The 23,155-nt window shown below is 32.8% G+C and overlaps 1 protein-coding gene across 2 annotated transcripts in view; it reads left to right on the top strand.

Moving 5' to 3' along the window:
- The window catches only part of LOC140437300 (uncharacterized), a 74,613-nt gene that overhangs the window by 5,132 nt on the left and 46,326 nt on the right, over positions 1 to 23,155 (top strand). For both annotated transcript variants that reach the window (XM_072526743.1, XM_072526742.1), the window contains exons 2-4: positions 1,732 to 1,812; positions 20,625 to 20,955; positions 21,519 to 21,843. In XM_072526743.1, coding sequence (XP_072382844.1) covers positions 1,745 to 1,812; positions 20,625 to 20,955; positions 21,519 to 21,843 — 724 coding nt within the window. In that variant the 5' untranslated portion in view covers positions 1,732 to 1,744. The remainder of the gene's footprint in view (positions 1 to 1,731; positions 1,813 to 20,624; positions 20,956 to 21,518; positions 21,844 to 23,155) is intronic.

Raw genomic sequence — 23,155 nt, 5'->3', positions numbered from 1 at the left:
TTCTATGCGCCGTGTTTCATTTAGGTGAGCCATAATTTATTATTCAAAAGTAAAAATTACAATTGACAACTGATGACTTTACTCAAAATCAAAACATTTACGTCAATAAATATTACAGTAACAATGCCACTATCACTTGCTTAATTAACATTTGACAAAAATTTTCAGTGTTTATGAGATAACTTTTTGTGTCCATTATTATTTTTACTTATTTTTGCATTTTTGTGACGTCATCCGTACTCCATGAACGTTATAAGATGGGTATTTAACAAAAATCGACCTGTTTCGGGATTTCCCTCAAAACTCGACGGTTCTCAAAATAATTTAGCCATTCACTGTATATATATATATATATATATATATATATATATATATATATATTTCTATTTTGTCTAATATAGAAGATATTAATAATAATGGACGAACTAAAAACATAATCGGCAAAGATAGGATTAAAAATGAATTATAATAAAACAAAAAGGATGACCAACCATAAAGTAGTGTAAACAAGTATAAAAAACTATATATATATATATATATATATATATATATATATATATATATATATATATATTCTTATCAGTTCTTTGTATGTCCTTAACGAGTCGTTAAGGAGTCATTAATAATGACTTTATAATTACGGTTTTAAGGTTACTGATACTAAATTAGAAATTAACTTTTACCAAACTTTATAGAGTATTAATTATTAAACATGGTATTATAACAAACAAAAAGTTTGATATCTATAAAACAATCTGTGTACAATCAAACTCCATTTATTATTTAAGTAAGTAATAATTTTATAATTAGTGCGATTTCAAATAATTTAACTTGTTTAATATTGCAACGCCACTGCATGGGTCTGATCATGGATATTCTATTGTCTGCGCGATTAACTATTTCGTTAAAGGGCTCGCCACTCGATTTGAAATAAGTTGTACTTACTGTTTGAAGATTTTTGATGAATTGTATTTCTAATGAGTTGTCCATTACAACCAAATAGCTTTTAAAAATAGTTTAAAATTTCTCTTTTTGAGAAACTGATGTTACAGCGAAACATTTTAAAATGAGGATGTCTTATAGAAATTGGCAAATAGGTTTTTTTTTTTATATTATTAAACATGAATTTCCCATCAAGTAACTCTCAATCCCAGAAATAGATTAAAAGTTTCTATAAAAGCGGTTTGATTTTATCCATCCTCAACGGACCAATATGTTTGGCTTCGATATTTTTAATAACCCGGAAGATAAAGATAGCATTTTCCGAAAGATCAAAGGTATTATCATTGTTAAATTTACTTATAGTGTTAATACAATAATACAAATCAATGATATCCACCGTAACATAAATAATTTTTTTTATATTCCTCCAACTTCTGTCAATATTGGGGAGCAATCATATTAATAATAATAGATACAACCCAGTTATGTTTTTTTCTAAAAATCTAAAGATACAAGATAATCAATAACAAACCTACATTAGTTGCTTATATATATTCACACATATAGGTTATTTTCTTCTAGTTAAATCTTTTTCCAATTCGATACCAATAGAATTATTCTCTCGTTTATAAACTCAAGCAAAAGGTCATGTTATGTTAGATAAGTTCATTTTTATCACTCCTTTTTCGATTTATTAACACTTCTCGCAAAAACTTAAGATTAAACGTCCATAACGGTTCAATAGGCTTATTTATGTAAACTGTTTTTAATGTTTTGTATTTATTTCAGATATTGTTAGAAGATGGTTGCAAGTGTAGTGTTTTTCTTAGTAGTTTTAATGGGAGTCACCAATACAGAGGCGGTTGTCACGTAAGTATAAAGTTAGTATTAGCTAAATATTTCCAACACTGTGATGATCAAATAGATATTATTATTATAGTAGCAGTTGTTTATGTATAAATATGCCAAAATTATGCATTTCTGGTTATGAGAGCCAGAACCATTGTGAAATCTAAACAAGAAAAATGCAGATATAAATTTGTTATCTATATTTGTAATTACCGGAAAAACAAGCCTGCAGTTAATATTTTACATTAATCAGATTGTTATTTGTATCATAAAATATACTTCTTATATATTATGTTCCACAACAAATAAGGTTATTTAGATCGAGTGTTCCGAATACCTATTGTTTAATTGTGCCTGGATAACCTCTTCAAATATTTGTCGCAATTTTTTTGTTGTGATTTTCTTTGAAAAAAAAAACATCTTCTTCTTCTTCCTACTTTATAAATAGGCAAAATGCCTGTTTTACTTCGGTTTTTAGCCTCAATTGACGTTGTCTGACCATCTTTTCCTCGGTCGTCCCAACGATCTTCTTCCATTTGGCGATTTGTCTCTTGCTATTCGTACTATTCTATTTTCTGTCATTCTTTCGATTTGTTGATTCCATTCCACTTTTCTTCTTTTGGTCCACGCGTTTATTTCCTCTATACCACATCTCGCTCGTATTTCCTCACTTCTTACTCTGTCTCTTAGAGTTTGGTTTGTTATTTTTCGTAAGACTTCCATTTCTGTTGTTTCCAGTAGTAGTCTATATATCCTGGTTTTTGTTTCCGTTGTGAGGTATTTGTTTCTCCAGATTGTGTTGTTGAGACATCCTGCTGCTCTGTTTGACATGTTCACGTGTTTTTGTACTTCTTCTTCCACTTTTCCGTAGCTTGACAGTTTTATTCCCAAGTATTCAGTTTCCATCACTTGTTCTATTATTTTGTTATTCACGACTAGTTTACATCTTCTCGCTTCCGCTGATATCACTATCGCTTTAGTTTTCTCTGTTGAGATCTCCATGTTGTATATGAGCGCCGTATCTTCGAATTCTTTAATTAATCTTTGTAGGTCATCTTCATTTTCGGCTGTTATTATGGCGTCATCGGCGTAGTTATTACTAAATCCAGTGATATTCCCTTTTCATATAATAAATGTATCGCGTCCCGAATTCTCACTCTATCAAACGCTTTCTTCAAATCTATCAGACACATATATGCTGGTTTGTTGTATTCCAGCGACTTTTCTTTTATTTGTCTTAATACAAAAACTGCATCCGTGCATGATCTTCCTGTCCGAAATCCTTGCTGTTCCTCTTGCAGAGATATTCGTTCGTTTATTTTTGTCGCTATTATTCTTGTGGCCAATTTGAGTGTTGTATTTAATAGATTTATTGCTCGATAATTATTGGGGTCTTTCTTATCCCCTTTTTTGAAGAACATCACCATGATCGCTCTCCTCCATTCATCTGGTATTCTTTTCGTGGTGATTATTTTATTAATAAGAAGTTGCAGTTGTTGTACAAGATGATCACCTCCAAAACATAAAAAAAAACATAAAACATAAAACTATAAAACTCATATAACAAATTGTACCGAAATTATTAATAGTTTTGATATAAAAATATTAATTTAAATCCCACACACCCTTACTAAACCTAATATAAATGACAAAAAATTATTTAATAAATTAGAAATAATTGTCTTTATTTGGAATGATCTGTTGTTCAAATAATTTATCTGAATTTATTAAACTTCTGTTTTCTAAGCGTTTATTTCAAAGGCAATCTACAACTACTTCTTGCCTTCTCTGGTTATTTCTCAAAAATAAATAAGAATTACCTTCCTGAGCAAAAAAAAACAGTAACTTCGGTACGGCACAGCTCAAAGCTCCCAAGACTTCAAATATTTTCTTTCTCCTTTACTTGGGACCAAGCTATGTCACAATTCTTATAACAAACTGCTATTCTGAATATCTGAATTTTGTAGTCTCACTCGAAAAATAATTTATGATACAATTCACCAATTCAATACAAATCAAATTAACTACGGGCACCAAAACTGACTATCTTCATCACATCTTTTTACCTCCCCTCAATAATTTCTTTCTCATCCCATCGTTTTGTCTATCTCATTAGTTAGTTTTAAGACATCCACTTTCTCCTCAAAAGTTTCCCAGTACAAATACAAAAATTCCCCAATTCTTCCCTCTCTCTTGTCGTTTTCCCATTGCTGAGGATCGTGATTTCTTTCAATATTCCTAACAATTTTTCTACATTGGTTTCTATCTTCAGCTGCTCAGAGAGCTTCGCAGAATGAGTTCCAGCTGAATTCTTTAGGTCGGACCATTTAGTTGGTTATCGTCCTCTTGATCTTCTCCCTGGAACGTTTCCAGAAACAATCTCTCCAAACTCTCGTCACCACGTGACCGAAAAATTTGCAGAATACGTTGCAGACATAGTGTGGACAGCCTTTTTTAAATCTCGAGTTGGTTTAGAATGGAAACGTTTGTCCTATGAGCTGTCTAAGAAATATTGAGAATACAAGAGATAGATCTGTCTTTCCAAACTTTAGTTAGGCGACTTATCCCATTTTTTGCCATACCAATACGTCTCCGAACTTCTGCTTCGCAGTTGCCATCGTTAGTTATACTAGACCCGAGATAGACAAAACTGTGCACTATCTGGTATTCCTGTAACATGTTAGTCAGTTGAATAGTGTGGAATCTGTCGTCCATCATTGTTTTTGTCTTAGCTTTATTGATTTTCAGACTAACTGTATTGCTTTCTTACTTAACTCTTCGCAGAAGATTAAAAATTTCTTGCTCATTTGCTGCTATAAGTGTAGTGTTATCAGCGCAAATCTTAAATTGGAGATTTTCCTACCAGTCACTCTTACTTCACCTGCCCATCCATCTAAAGCCATCCTCATGACATGTTCACCATAAAATATTGAATAAGTCAGGTGACAACACGCATCCTTGTCTAACACCTCTCTTGGTCTTGAATTGGTTTGAGAACTTCTGATCTAGTCGTACTGTTGCTATATTGGACTGGTGCAGATATTTAATAAGTGTCACCAGGTGCATTGGTGTGCCCATTTCTATTTAAATGGACCACATATTTATCCAGCTTACACAATCAAATGCCTTTTGGTATTTAACGAAGCATATCATCAAAGGTACTTGAAATTCTCTAGATTTTTCAACAAGTTGTTATAGGTTCAGGCTTTGTTCCCGTGTACCTTTACCCTTTACAAATCCCGCTTTTTTCCTGAGGTATTTGGTAATGTAGATAGGTTTTTAATCTGTTTTTGATGATATGCAACAAGATTTTACTAGCACGTGCAGTAGTATTGACAGTGTGCTGTCAAACATCTGGTAGTATTTCCTTTTTTTGTGCAGCGGGCTATAAATTGAGGTACACCAATCAGATGGCAAATCCTTTGTGACCTAGTAACTGTACTATTTCATCTGGTATTGAATCAATGCCTGGGGATTTATTTCTCTTTAGCGATTTAATTGCATCTTTGACTCCAGCGAGTAAGATAGTAGTTCCACTATGGTAGTCAGAGGGCCATTGATTTTCTGCTGGTATCTCGTTTTTTTTTATATAACTCGCCATGGTAGTTTTGCCATGTTTCCAATATTTCCTCAGTATCGGTCTTTAGATTACCTTCCTTATCTATTACAGACCACGATTGAGATTTAAATTCTCTGGTGAGAACCCAAATTTTTAGTACTGATAAAAATGTCAATTATTTCATTCCAAACAAAACACTCATTGTCTTAAATTCATACATCCTATGGTTCTATAGCCCAATTCGAGCCCTGACCTCTCACATCAAACCTCTCATCCATTAAGGTCTGTACCATTCTCCTCCACGATTGACTGCCAAGGAGATTTCTGGCGTCCTTATCCACATCATATTCCCATCACTTTCTCGGTCTTCCAATAAGTCGCTTCCCCTATATTCTTGCAAACAGTTTTTTTGAAGCCTCTCTTCTTCCTCATGATATTTATGTCATCTGCATATGCTGCCAGTTGGACTGATTGATTGATAAGTGTGTTGTATCTACCTTCTAATGTTTACTAACTACGTATTCCAGTGATAAATTAAACAATGTTGGTGCCAGCTCATTACACTGTATTATTCCTTGTGTTATTTGAAATGGGTCTGCCATCTCCTGTTATAACTGTATCTGAGCCACTGTGTCCGTCATCATCATGCGAATGAGCCTAACTAGTTTAGATGGTATTTCAAATTCTCTTAATACTTTGTATAAATGTGTCTTGTTTATTGAGTCATATGCCTCTATGACATCTATGTCATGTTTCCAGGCTTTGCTTAAAACCGGTTCAGCCGTGAATAGTTGGTCGATGGTTAATCATCCTTGCCTAAATCCTGATATTCTCCGATGAACTTCTCTTGGGGGGGGGAGGGGGGGTTCTTTTCTTGTATTGTATAGTTAAGTATACTGGTAAATATTTTATATCCACAATACAGCAAGAAGATTAGGAGAAGGAGTTTATCGCTGTTTTTATGGATTAGGCAGATGGTACTCTTATTCCACTCTATTGTCATTTTCTCTTGTCTCCATATTCTATATATAATTTCTCATATCCTTTTCGTTATTTCCCTCCCTCCCAACTTAAACAATTCTGCGGGTATTCCATCACATCCATGGGCCTTGTTATTTTTCTGCAGTTTGATTGCTCTTTCAATCTCTTCTATCGTTGGCGGTTTTGTTGTTTAATTCTCTTCATTTTGTACCTCTTCCAATAGCTAATGTTCTATGTGTTCTACATCATCATTGAGAGTTTCCAAAATGTTGTGAGCAAAATATTCAGCAATTCCTCTTTTGTTTTCAAATACCTTTTTTCTTTCTTTAGTTCGTCTAGTAATGTGCTTCTTTCCTTCTCTCCGCTACAGGATGGTTAAATGCTATGTGTGGTCCGTATTGTTATACGGCATGGAGACATGTACGTTAAAAATATTCTCAATTAATAAGTTGGAGGTCTTTGAAATGTGGACCTTGAAAAGAATGTGGAACCTTGAAAGAAAGTCTAAAGAAGGGCAAATACTGAGAAAGAGAAAGTTACTCAACTTGATCAAGGTACGAAAAATTGGATACCTGGGCCATATCCCCAGAGGAAAAAAATACGCAATTCCTTAAATAATTGTCCAAGGCAAGATTGAGGTCAGGAGAGGAGTAGGTCGCAGACGAATGTCGTGGCTACTGAATATAAAGAACTGGACCTGGACATGCATGCGTAACACGGGCGAGCTTTTGCATGCCGCAAAAGACAGACGTCTGGTTTTAGATAATTCGCTAACACACTATATGTGCACGGCACTATAAGAAGAAGAATTATATATCTTGAATGGTTAGACGTTAAGTGTTTTTTGGTTTTTGGTTATATTCAATAATTCTGTCTGGTCTGTCGATTTTCTGTTTTATCGCTTTATTATTTTAGATATTAATAAATTAAATATAAAGAGTCTAATAATGCCTTGTCCTAATTGAACATTGAGCATTGTGTTTCTGTGGTATTTAATGTTGACATACATTTAAAAGTTGTTTTTTTGTCTTTATTACGTAGGACCATTGCGATAGTATATTATCTCAATGATCCTAAATAAGTATATAAAGCATACTGATACTGATTGCATTATTTCCTAATATCTATAGACATTTTATTTTTTTTTTTTTGGGTGGTATTCTAAAAGAAATTTCCATTCAATTATTATTCAGCTATAATAAATCACATTCTTTAGAGGAATTTAGTCTGGTGTAAAGGGCCATAAAATAACAGTATAATCTGCAGAAATGTTGTTTTAAACAGACTGGACCACATGGTTTTTGTAACGTAAAGAATTAGGGTAATAAGTAAATGGTATTACAACCGCAATTTTATGGTGTTTATCTAGCCTACAAGTGGGCACAGGCAAATATCTTTCTGCATTGAATGAAATGCACACATTCATGAGTTATTTCAACCAAACAAAACATCTGGTAACAGGAGTGTACTTGCAAATATATAAATGTATCGCTCTGGAAATTTAAAACTTGTTTCACAATTTAATATAATGCCCTTCTTTTGTTTTTCTTATCATGTTATGAACCGACTTAAATTCGTTCTATCTATGCTATCAATTTTTAACCTTTTTTTCCTTCTTTCTTCTCGTTCTCCCTTTTTTTTCTTCCTTTTCTTTTCCTCTTCTGATTGATTTATTACCTGCATTTCCAGTTTGTTCTCTACTGTCGTGTTGATTTCTTTATGGTTTCCCTGTTCATTTGTCCTTTCAACAATTTTCGTCATATCTGTTTCTTGTAGCTCTTCTTTGTGGTCTGGTTCTGCTCTGATTTCCAATTTATTTTCAGAAAAATTAATCGTGATGTGTTTTTCGCTCAACTCATCTATTCCCGCTATCATATCATGATTTAAATCGTCGATCACCACACATTGCATAATATAGAAATTTTCTCCCACTCTGATCCGTACTCCCAAACCTTCGTTTACTGTCGTCAATTTTTTATTGTTCGCACCCACTAAAGCAACCCTAGGAATCTTATACACAAATCTGTCCAAATTCAATTCTTTTACTAAATTTCTATTAATTAATGATATTTCCGATCCAGAATCAATCAAAATTTTAATCGCTTTATTTTTTATAAATGCATCTAAAAATATTAAATTTGAATTAGAGTTTTGTCTTTCGTTCCCCGCCAACTGTATAAACTCTCTCGGATGACAAAATATACCAGAGAGTTTTTTATGTTTATTTAGTGGATGCTTTCTTGAAAATCCTGTCTGGGTTCACTGCATCCATCTTCTTCCTCTCGTTCTACGGATACATGGTTCAGTTCTCTTCTGTTTTGTCTTTGGAAGCTTTGGTTGTTTCTCTCGTCCCTTTGTTCGTTAATATTCCTATTCGGATGATTTTGTGCAACTCTGTCCCTATTGTTCCTTTCATATGTTCTGTTTTGTGTGCCGTTTCTGTTATCGTAACTTTGTTGTCTATTGTAATTGTTGTAATTTCTCGGCCTATATTCGTTTGTTGTTCTGGGATATCGGTTTCTCTGGTCATAATTTGCTTGGTATCTTCTTTCCGGTCTATGATATTGGTCATTCTGTCTTCTATTTCTCATTTGCCTTCTTTTCGCCTCTTTTAACTGTAAAAATTGGCACAAACTATCAATATCTTGATAGTTTCTCAAGATCACGTGATCTTCCAAAGTTTCCTCAAAATGTCTGCTGATAATTTCTACCAGCTGTTCGGTAGAATATTTGTATTCCAGATATTTTGAATTATTGTATATCTGTAATGCATATCTTTCTTCAGATATCCCCATTTCCTCAGTATACATTCCATTTTGTAGTTCTTGATTAATTTCTTTGCTTTCGTACCATAACGCTGCTCCTTCTTTCAGTTGGTTCCTAATTGTTTCTTTGCCATCGTCAAAATCTCCAATATGTTGCAATTTGGTTTTTAAATTTTTAACAAATGGTACTGGGTGTGTCATTCTAATGTCCCCGCCAAATTGTACTTGCGCCTTGCTTGTGCTATGGACGATAACTTCTTTTCTCTCTCCTCCTCTTTGTTGTTTTATTTTTGCAATATGTTTTTCATTTTGCTTTAATCTCCTTTCTACTTCTTTCCTGTCTTCTTGTAGCGCCATTTCAAATTTTTCTTCTAACTGTTCTAATTCCTTTTTCTGGACAATCTTGATTTCCTTCATCTTGTTTTCTACTTTCTTTTCTTGTTCTCCCATTTTATTTTTAATTTCATTAATCTCTTCTATCTGTTGTATCATTTCTCTTTTTATCTCCTCCACACATCCTTTAATTTTCTGTTCATACCTAATTTTCCAAACGCTGTTCTATATTCCTGTTGTTTTCTTCTATTGTTTGGTTTGTTTCATCCATTTTTAGTGATGTTTCTTTTTTGGTTTTTCTCTATTGTTTGTTTTGTCTCTTCCATTTTTTGTGACTGGAGTTGCATTAGTTGTAATATTTTATCTATTCCTGATGATTCTTTTACTATTGTAAAACATTTCCTTCTTTATCCGATCCTCCTTCCAAAATTGTTTCATCTTCTCTGTTATCCTCCTTCCTTTTCTGCATTTTGCTTTGTCTCCTTGTGACAGACAAGTTGTTTCTTTTCGTTACTCTTTTTGTCCCCGCCAAATGTGAAATTTTACCACACTCTATATGTTGCAGACACGACACTTATCTCTCCCCAAATGTAATAAATTTTCGCAACAAATATCAAAAATACGAATAGTAAAATAATATTAAACATACGATTGGTAAAATAAAATCAAATAATTCAAAGCAATAAATATTCAATAAATACGATCACTCAATAAATCAAATTTTTGTCAAATGGAAAATTGTCAAAATAATTTAAAATTCAAAATTCATTCAAAATCTCCGGACCACCTGTAATTATTCCGTCTCTCTTTCCCTATCATCAAATGTAAAGCTTGCGATATTTTAAAGCCCTTACGTTAGGTTGCCAGTTAATGTGATATCAAGAATTTTAATTTTAAAACTTTACAAAAAATATATATAAAACATTATTAAAATTTTTGATTTATGATTTATATCACACCTTTCAATTTTGTTATCTCAGGTTTTACTCGTGCTTCAATATCTATACTTTACAGCTGATGGGTTAGGTCCAAAGAATAACGGAATAAAACAACATAATATGATATGAAAATAATGTAATAAAATAAACTGATTAAAATACCTCCAAAATTATTATTATTTATGATTATTTATGACTAAGATTACCTTTGGTTAATTCCAGGCAGTTCGGAGTATTTTTACTTTCTATAATCTCTGAAATATTGATTTCATCGTACATTTAATATTTTTACTCTTCAATTTTGAATACCACAACAATACATAGTATCTAGACTATAAAAAAAGTAGATAGTTCACTAAAAAGATCAATAAGATATCTCTCATGTGTTATGACAATAACTTTACCAATATCTGATATGTTTCATACAATACTTATTTACCTTATTTGAATAGATCTCTAACTAATGTCTTGCTCTTTTGAAATATTTCGGATGCTTGTATGAAGATGCTCAGTAACGGCCCGCAAAACATTTAATTCGGTTTCTTATGTTGTAATCGTTTTTATTTTTTAGTAAAGTAAATAAAAATCATAGGTTTAATTCGTGAAATACCACTTTTTCCATTATAATTTAAAATATCTCTAAAACTATTAAGTATAGGCATAGGAAATACTTAAGACAAATTAAACTACATTGACTTTAGTTTATGGTGGTCTTCTTCTTCTCAGTTCAGACCAGATTCGTTAATCTCTGTCACTTGATCACCTTTGTACCATACCATACCTTGTTTTTTTCATTACTCTAACTCTAAGTCCTGTATCCTCAACGAAGGTCAACAGTTTCCTTATTGGTAGTTTTAGGATTACTTCTGCTTCAATCCTCAGTTGATCAGTGAATTCCTGCTTACAATATTTGGAACTTTTTGTTCCCTAAATGGTATAATTGTGTTAATCTTCTCAGTTTTTGGTGGTGCAATACTAAACAAATAATGAATTTGTGTTTTGACCCACCCTCTATTAGATTTAAGAGTATTAACAAAATCAATCATTTTTATCAATTTTGACAATCATTTAAAAACTATAGCTACAACAGGTCGTTGCTTTTGTACCCATTTGCAATTATACAGTATACAGTGCGCTTTTTACTATTTTCACTGAAAGTTATAACTTTTTAATTACCCTGTATAATACAAAACAGCGTCATATGTTTGTAACTAAAAAGTTAAACGAATTTTAAATTTAAAATAAACTAAGGGTGTTTAATAAAAAAAAATATTTGATGCGGTAGAGTGTTATGGAAGACCCTGTATATTTGTAACTACTTTTAAAATGTGAAGCTTACATCTACCTCCTATTTTTGTAAATAACTTTTTTTTTGTTTTCTGCTATAATAACAAATATAACGATCTTGTCACAAAAGCTGATGACCCAGTTAAGTATCATCATTTAATTTACTTCCAATTATTCAATTATGATACCTTAAAAATTAAAAAAATATTTGGTGTATCACCTATAATACCAAAAGAGAAAAAAATATTTTTAAATTTAAATTTGTGAAGTCCAATCCTGTTCAATGTAAGATTTTCATTTATGTGCATCTCAGGGGGTAAACGAACTGAAAAGATTTATTTATAAATTTTAATAACCATGTGCACCATTTGATCTGAACAGATTTCATTTGCTGCATTAATGATGCTGGTAGTAGGTGATTAAGAACTGTTAAGTACGGACGAATCAATTGAGCATTGACTGCTATTGCAATCATATCAGTTAGTCTCTTTTCAGTGAATATAGAACTAAATTATTTGTTTATTTATTTATTTATTAACGGGATAACGCCAAGACAGTATAAGACAATATTATAGAAAATATCAATTGGGCTCATTGAATCATAAATCTCGACCGAAATAATAAAATTATGAAAGAACAACTAAGTATAGAATAGCAAACTTTAAGTCACAGACTCTTAAGTTGAATACATACACACAATTACCAAGATAAATATCACAATTGGATAAATCTACTACATAATAAATATTTCACCTTGCCAGAGACCTCTTAAGTTGACTCAAACTGGTCCACATCTGAGTTATTTAAAAATTTCATATATCATTTAACATTAACACGAACATTAAATCTGTTTTGATGCAAAAGGTAGGTGCAGTCAGTATGACTACTTATAGTTTTAAAAATAAAAGCAGCAGCTGAAATATCCCGCCGAATACTAACTGGTGGTAATGCTAGTAGTTGCTCAATATTAGTATAATCATGATATACAATATTATGAGTTCTATATGCACATTATTTTAAAAACCTTTGTTGAACAGCATCTAATGTGTCAATAACATATTGAAATTAGGGTGACCAAACTATACAACAATATTCCAAGATGGTTCTTACAAGGCAACAATAAACTAATCTAGTTGCACAAGTGGAAGTGACATGTCTGTCAAAATATTTCAGTTCATTAAAGTTTTTCAGAATTTTTAATCCCCACAAACAACTTTTCATCCATATCGTGTAAGTAGTGTCCGATATATAGATAGTGTAAGCTCGTCGTGCCACTTCTTCTTTCTCAACTTTTCTCTTTTCAGGAGCCGCTCTTCCTTACTCTCCGTCGCCGCCCATTTCTGTCAATCGGGTCTTATTTACCTAAACCTTTCTCTCTCAAGTCCTCTGCCGCACAGTCCTTCCATCTTCTCCTCGGTTTTACTCTACCTTTTCTTCCATCAACTTCTAACAGCTCTATCCTTCGTCCCACATAGTTTTCATCTCTACGTCTGACATGACCAAACCATTGCAGTCTTTGTACTTGAATCTTTTTTGAGGCTGTAGTCACCCCGGCTCTTTCCCTAATCGTTTCTGATCCTGTCCCTTCTTACCCAACATTCACCTTAAAATTTTCATTTCAGACCTCCACCTTCTTTTCCCAGATCTTCTTTACAGGCCACACTTCACCGCCGTACACCAACGCATGTCTCACCAGACTCTTGTATATCTTCTCTTTCAGCCCTTCCCCGATAGGGGGAGTACCCCGCTCATTCGCTTCCAGTTAAACAAATCAGCCTGTATCCTGTGGACAATTTCTCGATCTAGTGTCCCATTTTCCGTTATGTAGGAGCCAAGACATTTAAATTCTCCTACTCGTCCTAGCTTTTCACCAAGCAATTCTACGTCCCAACCATTCCCCTTCTTTTCAACCACATATACTCCGTTTTCGACTTTCTAACCTTAATTTTTACCTCTTTAATAGTCCTTCTTCAACACTCCAACACTTCTCCTTCAGTATTATTTCTTTGTTCTCCCTCTACTAACTCGATATCATCAGCAAAGAGCATTGACCAAGGAGCCTCCCCCTTACCTTTTGTGTCAGTACATCTATTCTTCTTCTTAACGTCACCTGTCCCTACGGACATTGGCGATCATCATGGCCCATTTGACTCTATCTGCAGCCGTTCTGAAAAGTTCTATTGACGTTTTCCCACTCCATTGTCTCAGATTCTTCAGCCTGGACGTGCGTCTTCTCCCCGGTCCTCTTTTGCCTTCCACCTTTCCTTGTATGACCAGTCGCATTAATTCGTATTTCTCGTTTCTTAGAATGTGACCAAAGTAGATCATTTTTCTTTTTTTTATAGTGTTGAGTATTTCTTTATCTTTTTTGTTCTTCGTAGCGTTTCCGCATTTGTTATGTGTTGTGTCCAAGATATTTTCTACATTCTTTAATAACACCACATTTTAAAGTTAATGAGTTTTTTCTCTGTCGCCTCTGTAATTGTCCAGGCCTTAACTCCATACAACAGGACAGAGAACACGTAGCATCTCAATACTCTAGTTCTAAATTCGATGTTGAGTTTTCGATTGCATAATATTGCTTTCATCTTATTAAAAGCACTTCTAGGTATCTCAATTCGCCATTTTATTTCCGTACTTCTATCCCATTCTTCATTTAGTTCTCAACCTAGTACCGATATCTGTGCACCCTGCCTAAAAGTTTGCTTTAGTATAAAAACTGTCTTCCTCAAACTTGTTCTTGCTTACCACCATGATTTTTGTTTTATTTATATTTAGTGCCATTCCATACCTTTCGCAGTATTGGGTAATGCGATCAACCAAGATCTGTGGTCCTTCTCCGCTGTATGCAAGGAGTATTGTGTCATCTGCGTATCTAAGATTATTCAGAAGTGCTCCGTTAATAAATATGCCTTCATTTACGTTTTCTAATGCCTCTTTAAACAATTCTTCTGAATACATATTAAAAAGTAAAGAAGAAAGCACACATCCTTCCCTTACTCCACGAATTATAGATATTTCTTTCGATTTTTGTTGGTCTATTCGTATTATGGTATCCATAACAATCCATAACAAGATTAAACAGGTAAGGACTCAGTGAAGAGCCTTGATGCAAACCAACCGTCACTGGAAACCTTTCGGTCAATCCGACAGCAGTTCTTATTTTGGTGTACGCTCCCTCATAATTATACATCATTCACGAGCCTTAGCTGTTACGACGGATAAGCGATGCGTCAGAGGGGAGGGACGGTTTACATACTGCGTTTCCAGTTAAAGTGAACATTATTTAACTAGTGATATTTTTCTGCCTACTATGTTTATCTTTTTACAACATCGATTTACATAATATACTCCGGATTCATTCGTTCATAATTTCTAAACGCAGAGTATCCATCCGTGGGTCGCAAAAAATATCATGGCGGGCCGCAAGTGACCCGCGGGCCTCGTGTTGGACAGCTCTGATCTAGCTACAAGAAGCTCGAAACAGAAGTGGAAGGTCGGTGAATAGAGCAAACACAGCCGCAGGATGCCTGAATGAAACAATATGGAGAAATAAAAATATCGGCAAAGAAATGAAAGACAGAATTTACAAAACAGTCATCAGACCAATAATGACATACGCGGCAAAAACACGACCTGACGGAGAATAAAAAAAAACTTTCTGTATCTGCTAGTCTCTCTTCTTGTATATGGGGTGGGCGCTCTAAGGTAGAGCGCCCACCAAACTGGCATGGCAAGTGGCAAGTAGCAAGTACAAATGACAGTGACAGTGGCGTCATGCAGCTTGCTACGCCACATTGTTAAAAATAGAGCTGTTCTACTTTTTGCCACATGCTACTTGCATTTTGCATGTGTGTTTGTTAAAAAATTTAAATATGGAAGATAGTCCAGAGTTTAATATTCGTTTTGTCTCATTAATTGAGAAATTTCCAGGTATCTATGACAACACAAGTCCGGAATTTTTTAATTCTTTAAATACATTAAATCTACTATGCTCTTGCATCTCTTTCCAATAAGGCTGTACAAAAAAATGTCGTTGTGGACGAGTTTTGTTCGTATTGTTGACGTTTAAAAGCGTTAACTTCATCCTCAGAGGGCGATAGTTTGAATTTAACTAGCCTTTTTAATTTAATTTAACTTAACAATTTAACTTGAGTACTTAGGACATGTGATGAAAGGGCAAAAATGCGCATTATTACAACTTATTATGCAAGGCAAAATCCGAGGAAAGCGAAATGTGGGAAGACGAAGAATATCCTGGCTTAATAACTTAAGGAAATGGTTTGCATGCAGTAGTGCAGAACTTTCTAGAGCGGCAGTCAATAGAGTCCGCATAGCCATGATGATTTCCAACCTTTGATAGAATATGGAACTTAAAGAAAAAGAAGCCTTTTTAATGTCATACTACTTTAGTGTGCGATTACCTGCCATGATAGTGCCGTGTCCGTGCTATGTCACTGCCATGTTACATGTCACGCCAGTTTGGTGGACGCTAAGACTTAATAATAACGTTCTACCCTTGTGTAACTTCTAGACTACTTTGGCGTTTATATGCTGAGAGTCCTATTAATACTCAGTATTTATCCTTCTTTTTCCATGTGATTTTGTTAGTTTTTTTTTAATTTTTCCTTATTATTAAATTTAAATCTACGTCTTCCTCTTGTATTAAATTTTCTTATTTATTGCGTTAATTAGCTCTCCAAGACACTTTCACAGATTTATAAAACATGACTTCTGTGGTCATGTTCTGAGACAAATTAACAACAGGTCGATTGTTTATAAGAACGAGGTATTGAATGTCGTGGAATCATAAAAATAAAGAAAAAAACTATATTTTATTGGCAGATGATTTCAAACATAATGCTCAAGTATATATTTTGAAATATATTGACATTGCTCATAATGGACGAAAATAAAATAGGAGCGAGGAAGGGGGAGATATATCCAAATATGAAATTGAGTAGAATTCTTGATAATTAGATTGATAGAAATTCTTTTGATATATTTTGTGCGTGTATATAATGTGCGAACGTATATAATTCGTTAACTTTATCATCGTTAAACAAAGAGAACTATACAAGTGTGTGCTATTTTGAACTTCGATACTCTTGAATCTCTTAAACAACTTTTTAGAACTTTAAAGTTGAGGAAACACGTGTTTTGCTGGTTGACCACGATTTCCTAGAAATTTTCTATTAAATAATCGTTAACGAGGGCGCATAAAACAACACATTAAAAATAAAAACATCCATCTAACACCAATGGCTGGCATTGAGCCAGCATTCTTGTTAGCATGCCATCAAATGATTTATTTTTGTTTTCATATGTTATTTCCACACAAGTGCAATCATTATTAATAGTTTTGTTATAATAATTATTTTAAATGTAATGGATATTGATATAAATTTATAGAACATTCAAAAATTCAAAAGTTTTCAAAAAATGAAAATAGTTCTTTTAAACAATCGATTGTTTCTGGGCGGATCTGTGAAAAAATTAATAAATTTGGATGTAAGAGGTGGTGGTAATTCATTCTGATTTTTGCAGAAAAAGTTGTGAGGTAACTCAGGAATAATGATTGACTTATTCTCCCTTTCAAATATGTTGTATATTAATAAAAAAATTAAAATATTTAGAAATTACTAAAAACATCGATTTTTTTACTTACTTATAATTAAAATGATTAATTTTGGAGCAAAGTCGTATTAAAATAAAATAGCGATAATTGAGTTTTCGGAATCAACCGAGGAGTAAGACACGGAGACACAATATCTCCAAAATTATTTACAGCTGCCCTAGAAGATATCTTTAAGTCAAAGACTGGGAAAATAAGGGAATCCCTATTAACGGAAGATACTTGAACCATCTTAGATACGCAGATGATGTAGTACTAATAGCCGACACGTGGAATGCACTGAATACGATGATTGAGGAGCTACATATAGAATCCCTAAAAAAAGAACTGAAAATGAATTTCAGCAAAACTAAACTAATGTCAAACAAAGATGACAAACCTATGATAAACATCGAAGGGACAGAGATAGAACACGTAGATGAATATACATATCTGGGTCAAAATGTCAAGTAAAGCAAAGAAAATCAGTCTACCGAAATAAGTAGACGTGTAAAAATTGGATGGGCAGCATTCGGAAGACTCTGATATGTACTTAAAAATAAAAATATACCTCAAAGACTGGGAACCAAAGTATTTAATTCCTGTATCCTACCTGTTCTTACATATGGAGCACAAACCTGGACATTCACTAAAATAAACATGGAGAAGATCAGATAGCTATGGAACGACGGATGCTGGGTATCTCACTTAAAGACCATAAAACCAATGAAAACATTCGTAATAGAACAAAAGTAAAAGATGCTGTCGAACTGGCAGCTAAACTGAAATGGAAATGGGCTGGACATAACGAACGTCTTACAGATGGCCGATGGAATAAAGAAATCGGGAATTGGCGGCCATATGAAGCCAAAAGACCACGAGAAACACCGCAAATGCGATGGAGCGACGATATTAAAAGAACTGCAGGGCCAATGTGGAAACGTCTTCAAACAACAGAGATGAATGGCGAGAATTAGGAGAGGCCTATATTCGACAATCCAAATAGAAAAAGGGCTTAAAAAAATGAGTTTTCTATAAGATACGACCGGTTAAAAATATTTTAATTTATTAACCTTGCTGCAAAATAGCAATAAATACAAAAAGAGGCAGGAAACAAGCCTTTTTTTAATCAATGTTTTTTCAAACATTTAGACTGCACTTAGTACCTTCATAATTCGCCTAAAAAATCTTTATACTAAGTATAATAAAATAGTGCATCAAATTTCATTAAAATCGATTAAATAGATTTCGCATAATAGTTTTGTAATCTAAATTTTTTTATTTTAGCTTCTGATTATTATCTGCAGGTGGAGCATACACTTGCACTATATTAATGTTTACTGGGTTACCCCGTATTTATAAAAACGGCATTCTATCCGGAAAGGGAACACAATTTATAACAGCTGCTTTTTAAGTGTGTCATTTACGAAGTAATATATCATTTTATCCATGACCGATGTTTTACCGGAAAAAGGCCAGCGCATTTCGCTTATGCCTAATATTTCTAGGTTCAGTCTGTTCATTTCCCGAATCGTGTCTTTCCTTGTTCGAACAAGCTCCTCACATTTCATGTCTCGAAATTTAAAAAGAATTTTTTCTCCATATAGTTATTTGCCACATTTGGATGGCACCTCCTCACGGGGATTCTTAGCACCCCTCGACCAACAAAGGTCCGCCGCGGACTAGAGGCCATGTGATTGACCGTATTTTGCATGGTTATTGTTTTAGGCAAATCCGCGGCAATAGGTTCATCCGCCTTATAGGCCAATTTCTCAACCCCAGGACAAAAAAGTGCAGTACCACTTACTAACTCATTTGCCCGAAGCCGTTGATCGGTTAGTGGGTGATTGCTTATACCGGTAGAATTGAATTAAAAATTATTATTTATCTCATATGTCTCTTTCCCTCAGTATCGGTGTGTTTTATGGATCTTAGGCTTTCATCCTGCCAAATCGGTTTTATTCCACCTTTAGCAAAAATCCACGTTTCGTTTAAATAAACAAATGAAGCGTATTTTTTTTTTAATTATTATAGTTTCTTAAAACTCGATTTTTTTATGAATAACACTAGCTTTTTCTCACAAGGCTTTTTTATTGTCTTCCATTTTGAACCTAAATCCAATCTGTTTGAAAATTCTCCAGAGACTCACATTGGAAATTTCGAATGTATTTCTGTTTTTTAGTATTTTTAAGACCATCTCTATAGAAATTCTTTGAAAACATGTTAGTACTTTTCACGCATTTTATATGTAATGTCTCGATTTAATGTAATTTCAAACTTACAAACCTCAGGAAGGTCTTTAGTCTTAGGGTGTGGTGTAGGTTTATATTGTACTACCTCTACTTCACTATTTACACTTTTGTGTTTTTCAAAACGGACTTGAGTTTTGTCTCACTAATACACAATGCATTACACACGTTTATGTGCTGATTCAACTGGTCGCACAGGGTCTCTATAAGCTTTTTCAACAGTAAAATAAGCATACAAATTAAATAATACTTGATTTATATAACGCCTCTCTCAATTTTCGCTGTCAATACACAAACAAACTCTTTCCATTCACAAGTACTACTATGACAAACTTATTAGGGTACCAATAATTTGCAACCGGTTTAGGAGTATCGCTAAAGTAAGGTATCAGTTTCTCCGAATGGTCAAAAATCTAAGTACATGCTATGAGATTCAATAAATATCAACGCTTATGTTAATCTCTCAGAGCTTACTTTAGAATCATATTAAATTCTAGGTAATAACTAATCTGGTTCTAGCAAATATTTTGCAGGTAAATAAGTATAAAATAAAAATATATATAAAAAATCTAAATCTTAATAATCTTGTGAATATGGAACTGTTTTTAATGTTGAGCAATAAAGATGAAACTGCAAGATACACAAATATTTCCGCATAAAGTGCAGTGTAGATGGATTATATCAAAAGGATTAACTGTAAATAACTTTAAATAACTGTTAAATAACTTTTGTTAGTGTCTAGCGATAATCCAAAACGGTTGCAGATTCGTGAAGTATACTTTAGGTTTTACAGATCAAGAAACTTTAGGGCAACTTAAACAGATAAGGCAAAAGGCACTTAAATACACTAACGTTTTGTGGTTCAATTAATTAAATTTACATATTTATATTAATTAAATTGCGTATCTGTAATCTACTTTGAAATAATAAAAAAAATATTTAAACATTCTTATATATACGTATTATTATTTTTTATTTTTCTAGATTCAGACTTTATTTATACCTACATACAGTTATAAAATGCGTTTACACATAATTAAGACACTAATTTAGTCTGTAATCGTTTTTCGTCAATAAGAAATTAATCATAATTATTTTAATTTTCAGAAATGAAGATATCAGGGTAGCAATTTTACAAATTGTCAATGTAGTTCGGGCGACGGGTGACAAATTAGAAAAACACGAGTACCGCGATAGGGTGCTCGGCGAGCAATTAAAGAAAGGCATGATAAACATCGATAAGCGGATAAAAATGTTAGATCCGCTCAAAGGAACCGTCGGAAGGTTGGACGAAAGATTGGCGGCCGTCGAAACGATTTTAATGCAAACGAACGAAAGAGAAAAAATGCAATTGCAGCGGACATACGAGGCGGTCATTGACATACAGAAAAATCTGCCTGTTATTATGGAGGAGATGAAAAACGAAATTATTTCAAAGGTTCGTTCATATTTTTTAGCGTGAAGTTACTTTTTCTAATTTTAGCTATGAAGAGAAACCAAAAAATATACCAATATATATATATATATATATATATATATATATATATATATATATATATATATATATATATATATATATATATATATATACATTTATTATGATCTACTTTAACTCTATTGATGTTTATAGATGTAATCTGCTTCAATTAATTAATCAATTATTAATTATTTCATTAATTAAACAAATCAAAACATAAATAAAATATAAATCTCAGGGCTGAATGATCCTATCAATACTTACTTTTGTGGCTTCAAATATCTCTCAGCGGTTTCCTTATAGGGATAGACAAAAGAGAATCAAAATAATACACATATTATGGATTTCATTAGAAATTATAAAAATCGTTTATTTTATCAAAACGGAAATAGATATTCAATATTGCAAATTTTATTTATTCTCCTTTTTTTATTTCATATAACAATTACAAAAAAAGTACTTTCCATTATTACACATGTTTACATTTAAATATAATCTATATATAATATTTTCCGATGTTTTAGATTTCAGCAAATGAACCTCCTGCTCAGATCACGGAACCTATAATGTCTAAGAAAGACTTTGAGAAAATGGAAAAAGAGGTAATGAACAAAATTGATAAAGTTACCAATACTATAGGAAAAATCGAAAACGAGGTTTCTAAAATTAAGACAGACAACCAACAAGTTAAAGATTTACATAACAAATCATCGGACAATTTGGAAAAGTTAAAAAGACACTTCAATGACAGTCAACAGTTGTTAAATAAGTATGATAAAAAACTAGCTGATTATAACACTAAAACTGACAGTAAAGAAAACGAAGAGTGGAAGCATAATGTCATAAAAGGTAACTTTTTACATTTCAATATTTTACAATATAGTATTCTTTCGACTTACATTATTTTAAAACCGATGTAGGAAATAGACATTTGTTGTAAAGTTTATGTTGCATACTATACTTTGTTTGCAAGAATTTATTAATTATAGTTATTAGAAAGAATAGAAAGAAATTATTTAATCCTATCCTGTAGTAATTCCTATATATTCAAATACTAAAACTTGATTATAAATTTAATGTATTGCCCAGGTTTAAAGATAAACTTCGCTTACAGCGTTCATGTAAATACAATACAATCTCACTAATCCGGCACTTCAATAAACCGACACTTCCAATAATCCGGTACTTTCCGCCCCGCCTCCCATGCCCCATTCTCAACCTAACCCAAAACTTATCCCAAAAACTATATTAAAACAAAATTTGCAGCATTAATAGGAAACTTTATTAAAAGTAACGTAAATAAAATTGACTAAATTTTAATATAATTATATAATAATATAATTATTTAATTAAATCTTTGAAATGATATCCACCATCATCGTTATAATTATAAAATCGCTTTTCAAAATTACAACGAACATTTTGAAGTATTTCAGGGGTTACTAGACTACATTCATGTTTTATTCTTCGTCTTAGTTCTTCCGATAAAGCAGGATTGGTATTAAAAATCTTGCTTTTTAAATAACCGAATAGAAAGAAGTCCAGGGGAATTAAATCAGAAGATATTGCTGGTCATTCAATAATACCTTTTCTTTCAATTCATTGCCTAGGAAATAGTTTGTTAATGTATCGCCTTATGTTTATGCTATAATGCGCCGCGCCTCGCGCCGTCTTATTGAAAAAAAAATCTTGTGAGTACCTGTTATCATTTTCGATTATATCTGTCAAAATGGGATCAACTATGTCCTGTAATAATTCTAGATATTCTTCTTCGTTCAATTTTTTTTGCAAAAAGAATGACCCAACAATGATCACGTCACCATAACATTTCCGTTAAATACCATTCTCTCTCCTGTTGCCGACAAGAATGTAGCGTAGAATAATTTTTAAATAATTTTAAACTGTTTGTCCTTGTTTTAGTCTAGTGTTATGTACAATTTATGTTTAATTTCATGTTTATTACATTCTGCGCTTGATGTATAGCCCAAATTTAACGAAATGCCCCTGATGATGCTGTAGAAAGCGAAAGTACTTGGGCAAGATTTGATTATTAAAATTGTGCTCGATATTTGCCTTTAATTTTTCAAAATACTTATTTATTGTCGCTCTTAAATATCTGCTGTTTTTAAACTAGGAGGAGTAAACTCAAAAGACAGATTCA

This window comes from Diabrotica undecimpunctata, chromosome 3 (assembly GCF_040954645.1).
Source record: "Diabrotica undecimpunctata isolate CICGRU chromosome 3, icDiaUnde3, whole genome shotgun sequence".
NCBI lineage: Eukaryota > Metazoa > Arthropoda > Insecta > Coleoptera > Chrysomelidae > Diabrotica > Diabrotica undecimpunctata.
This window is presented reverse-complemented; position numbering and strand designations above follow the sequence as displayed.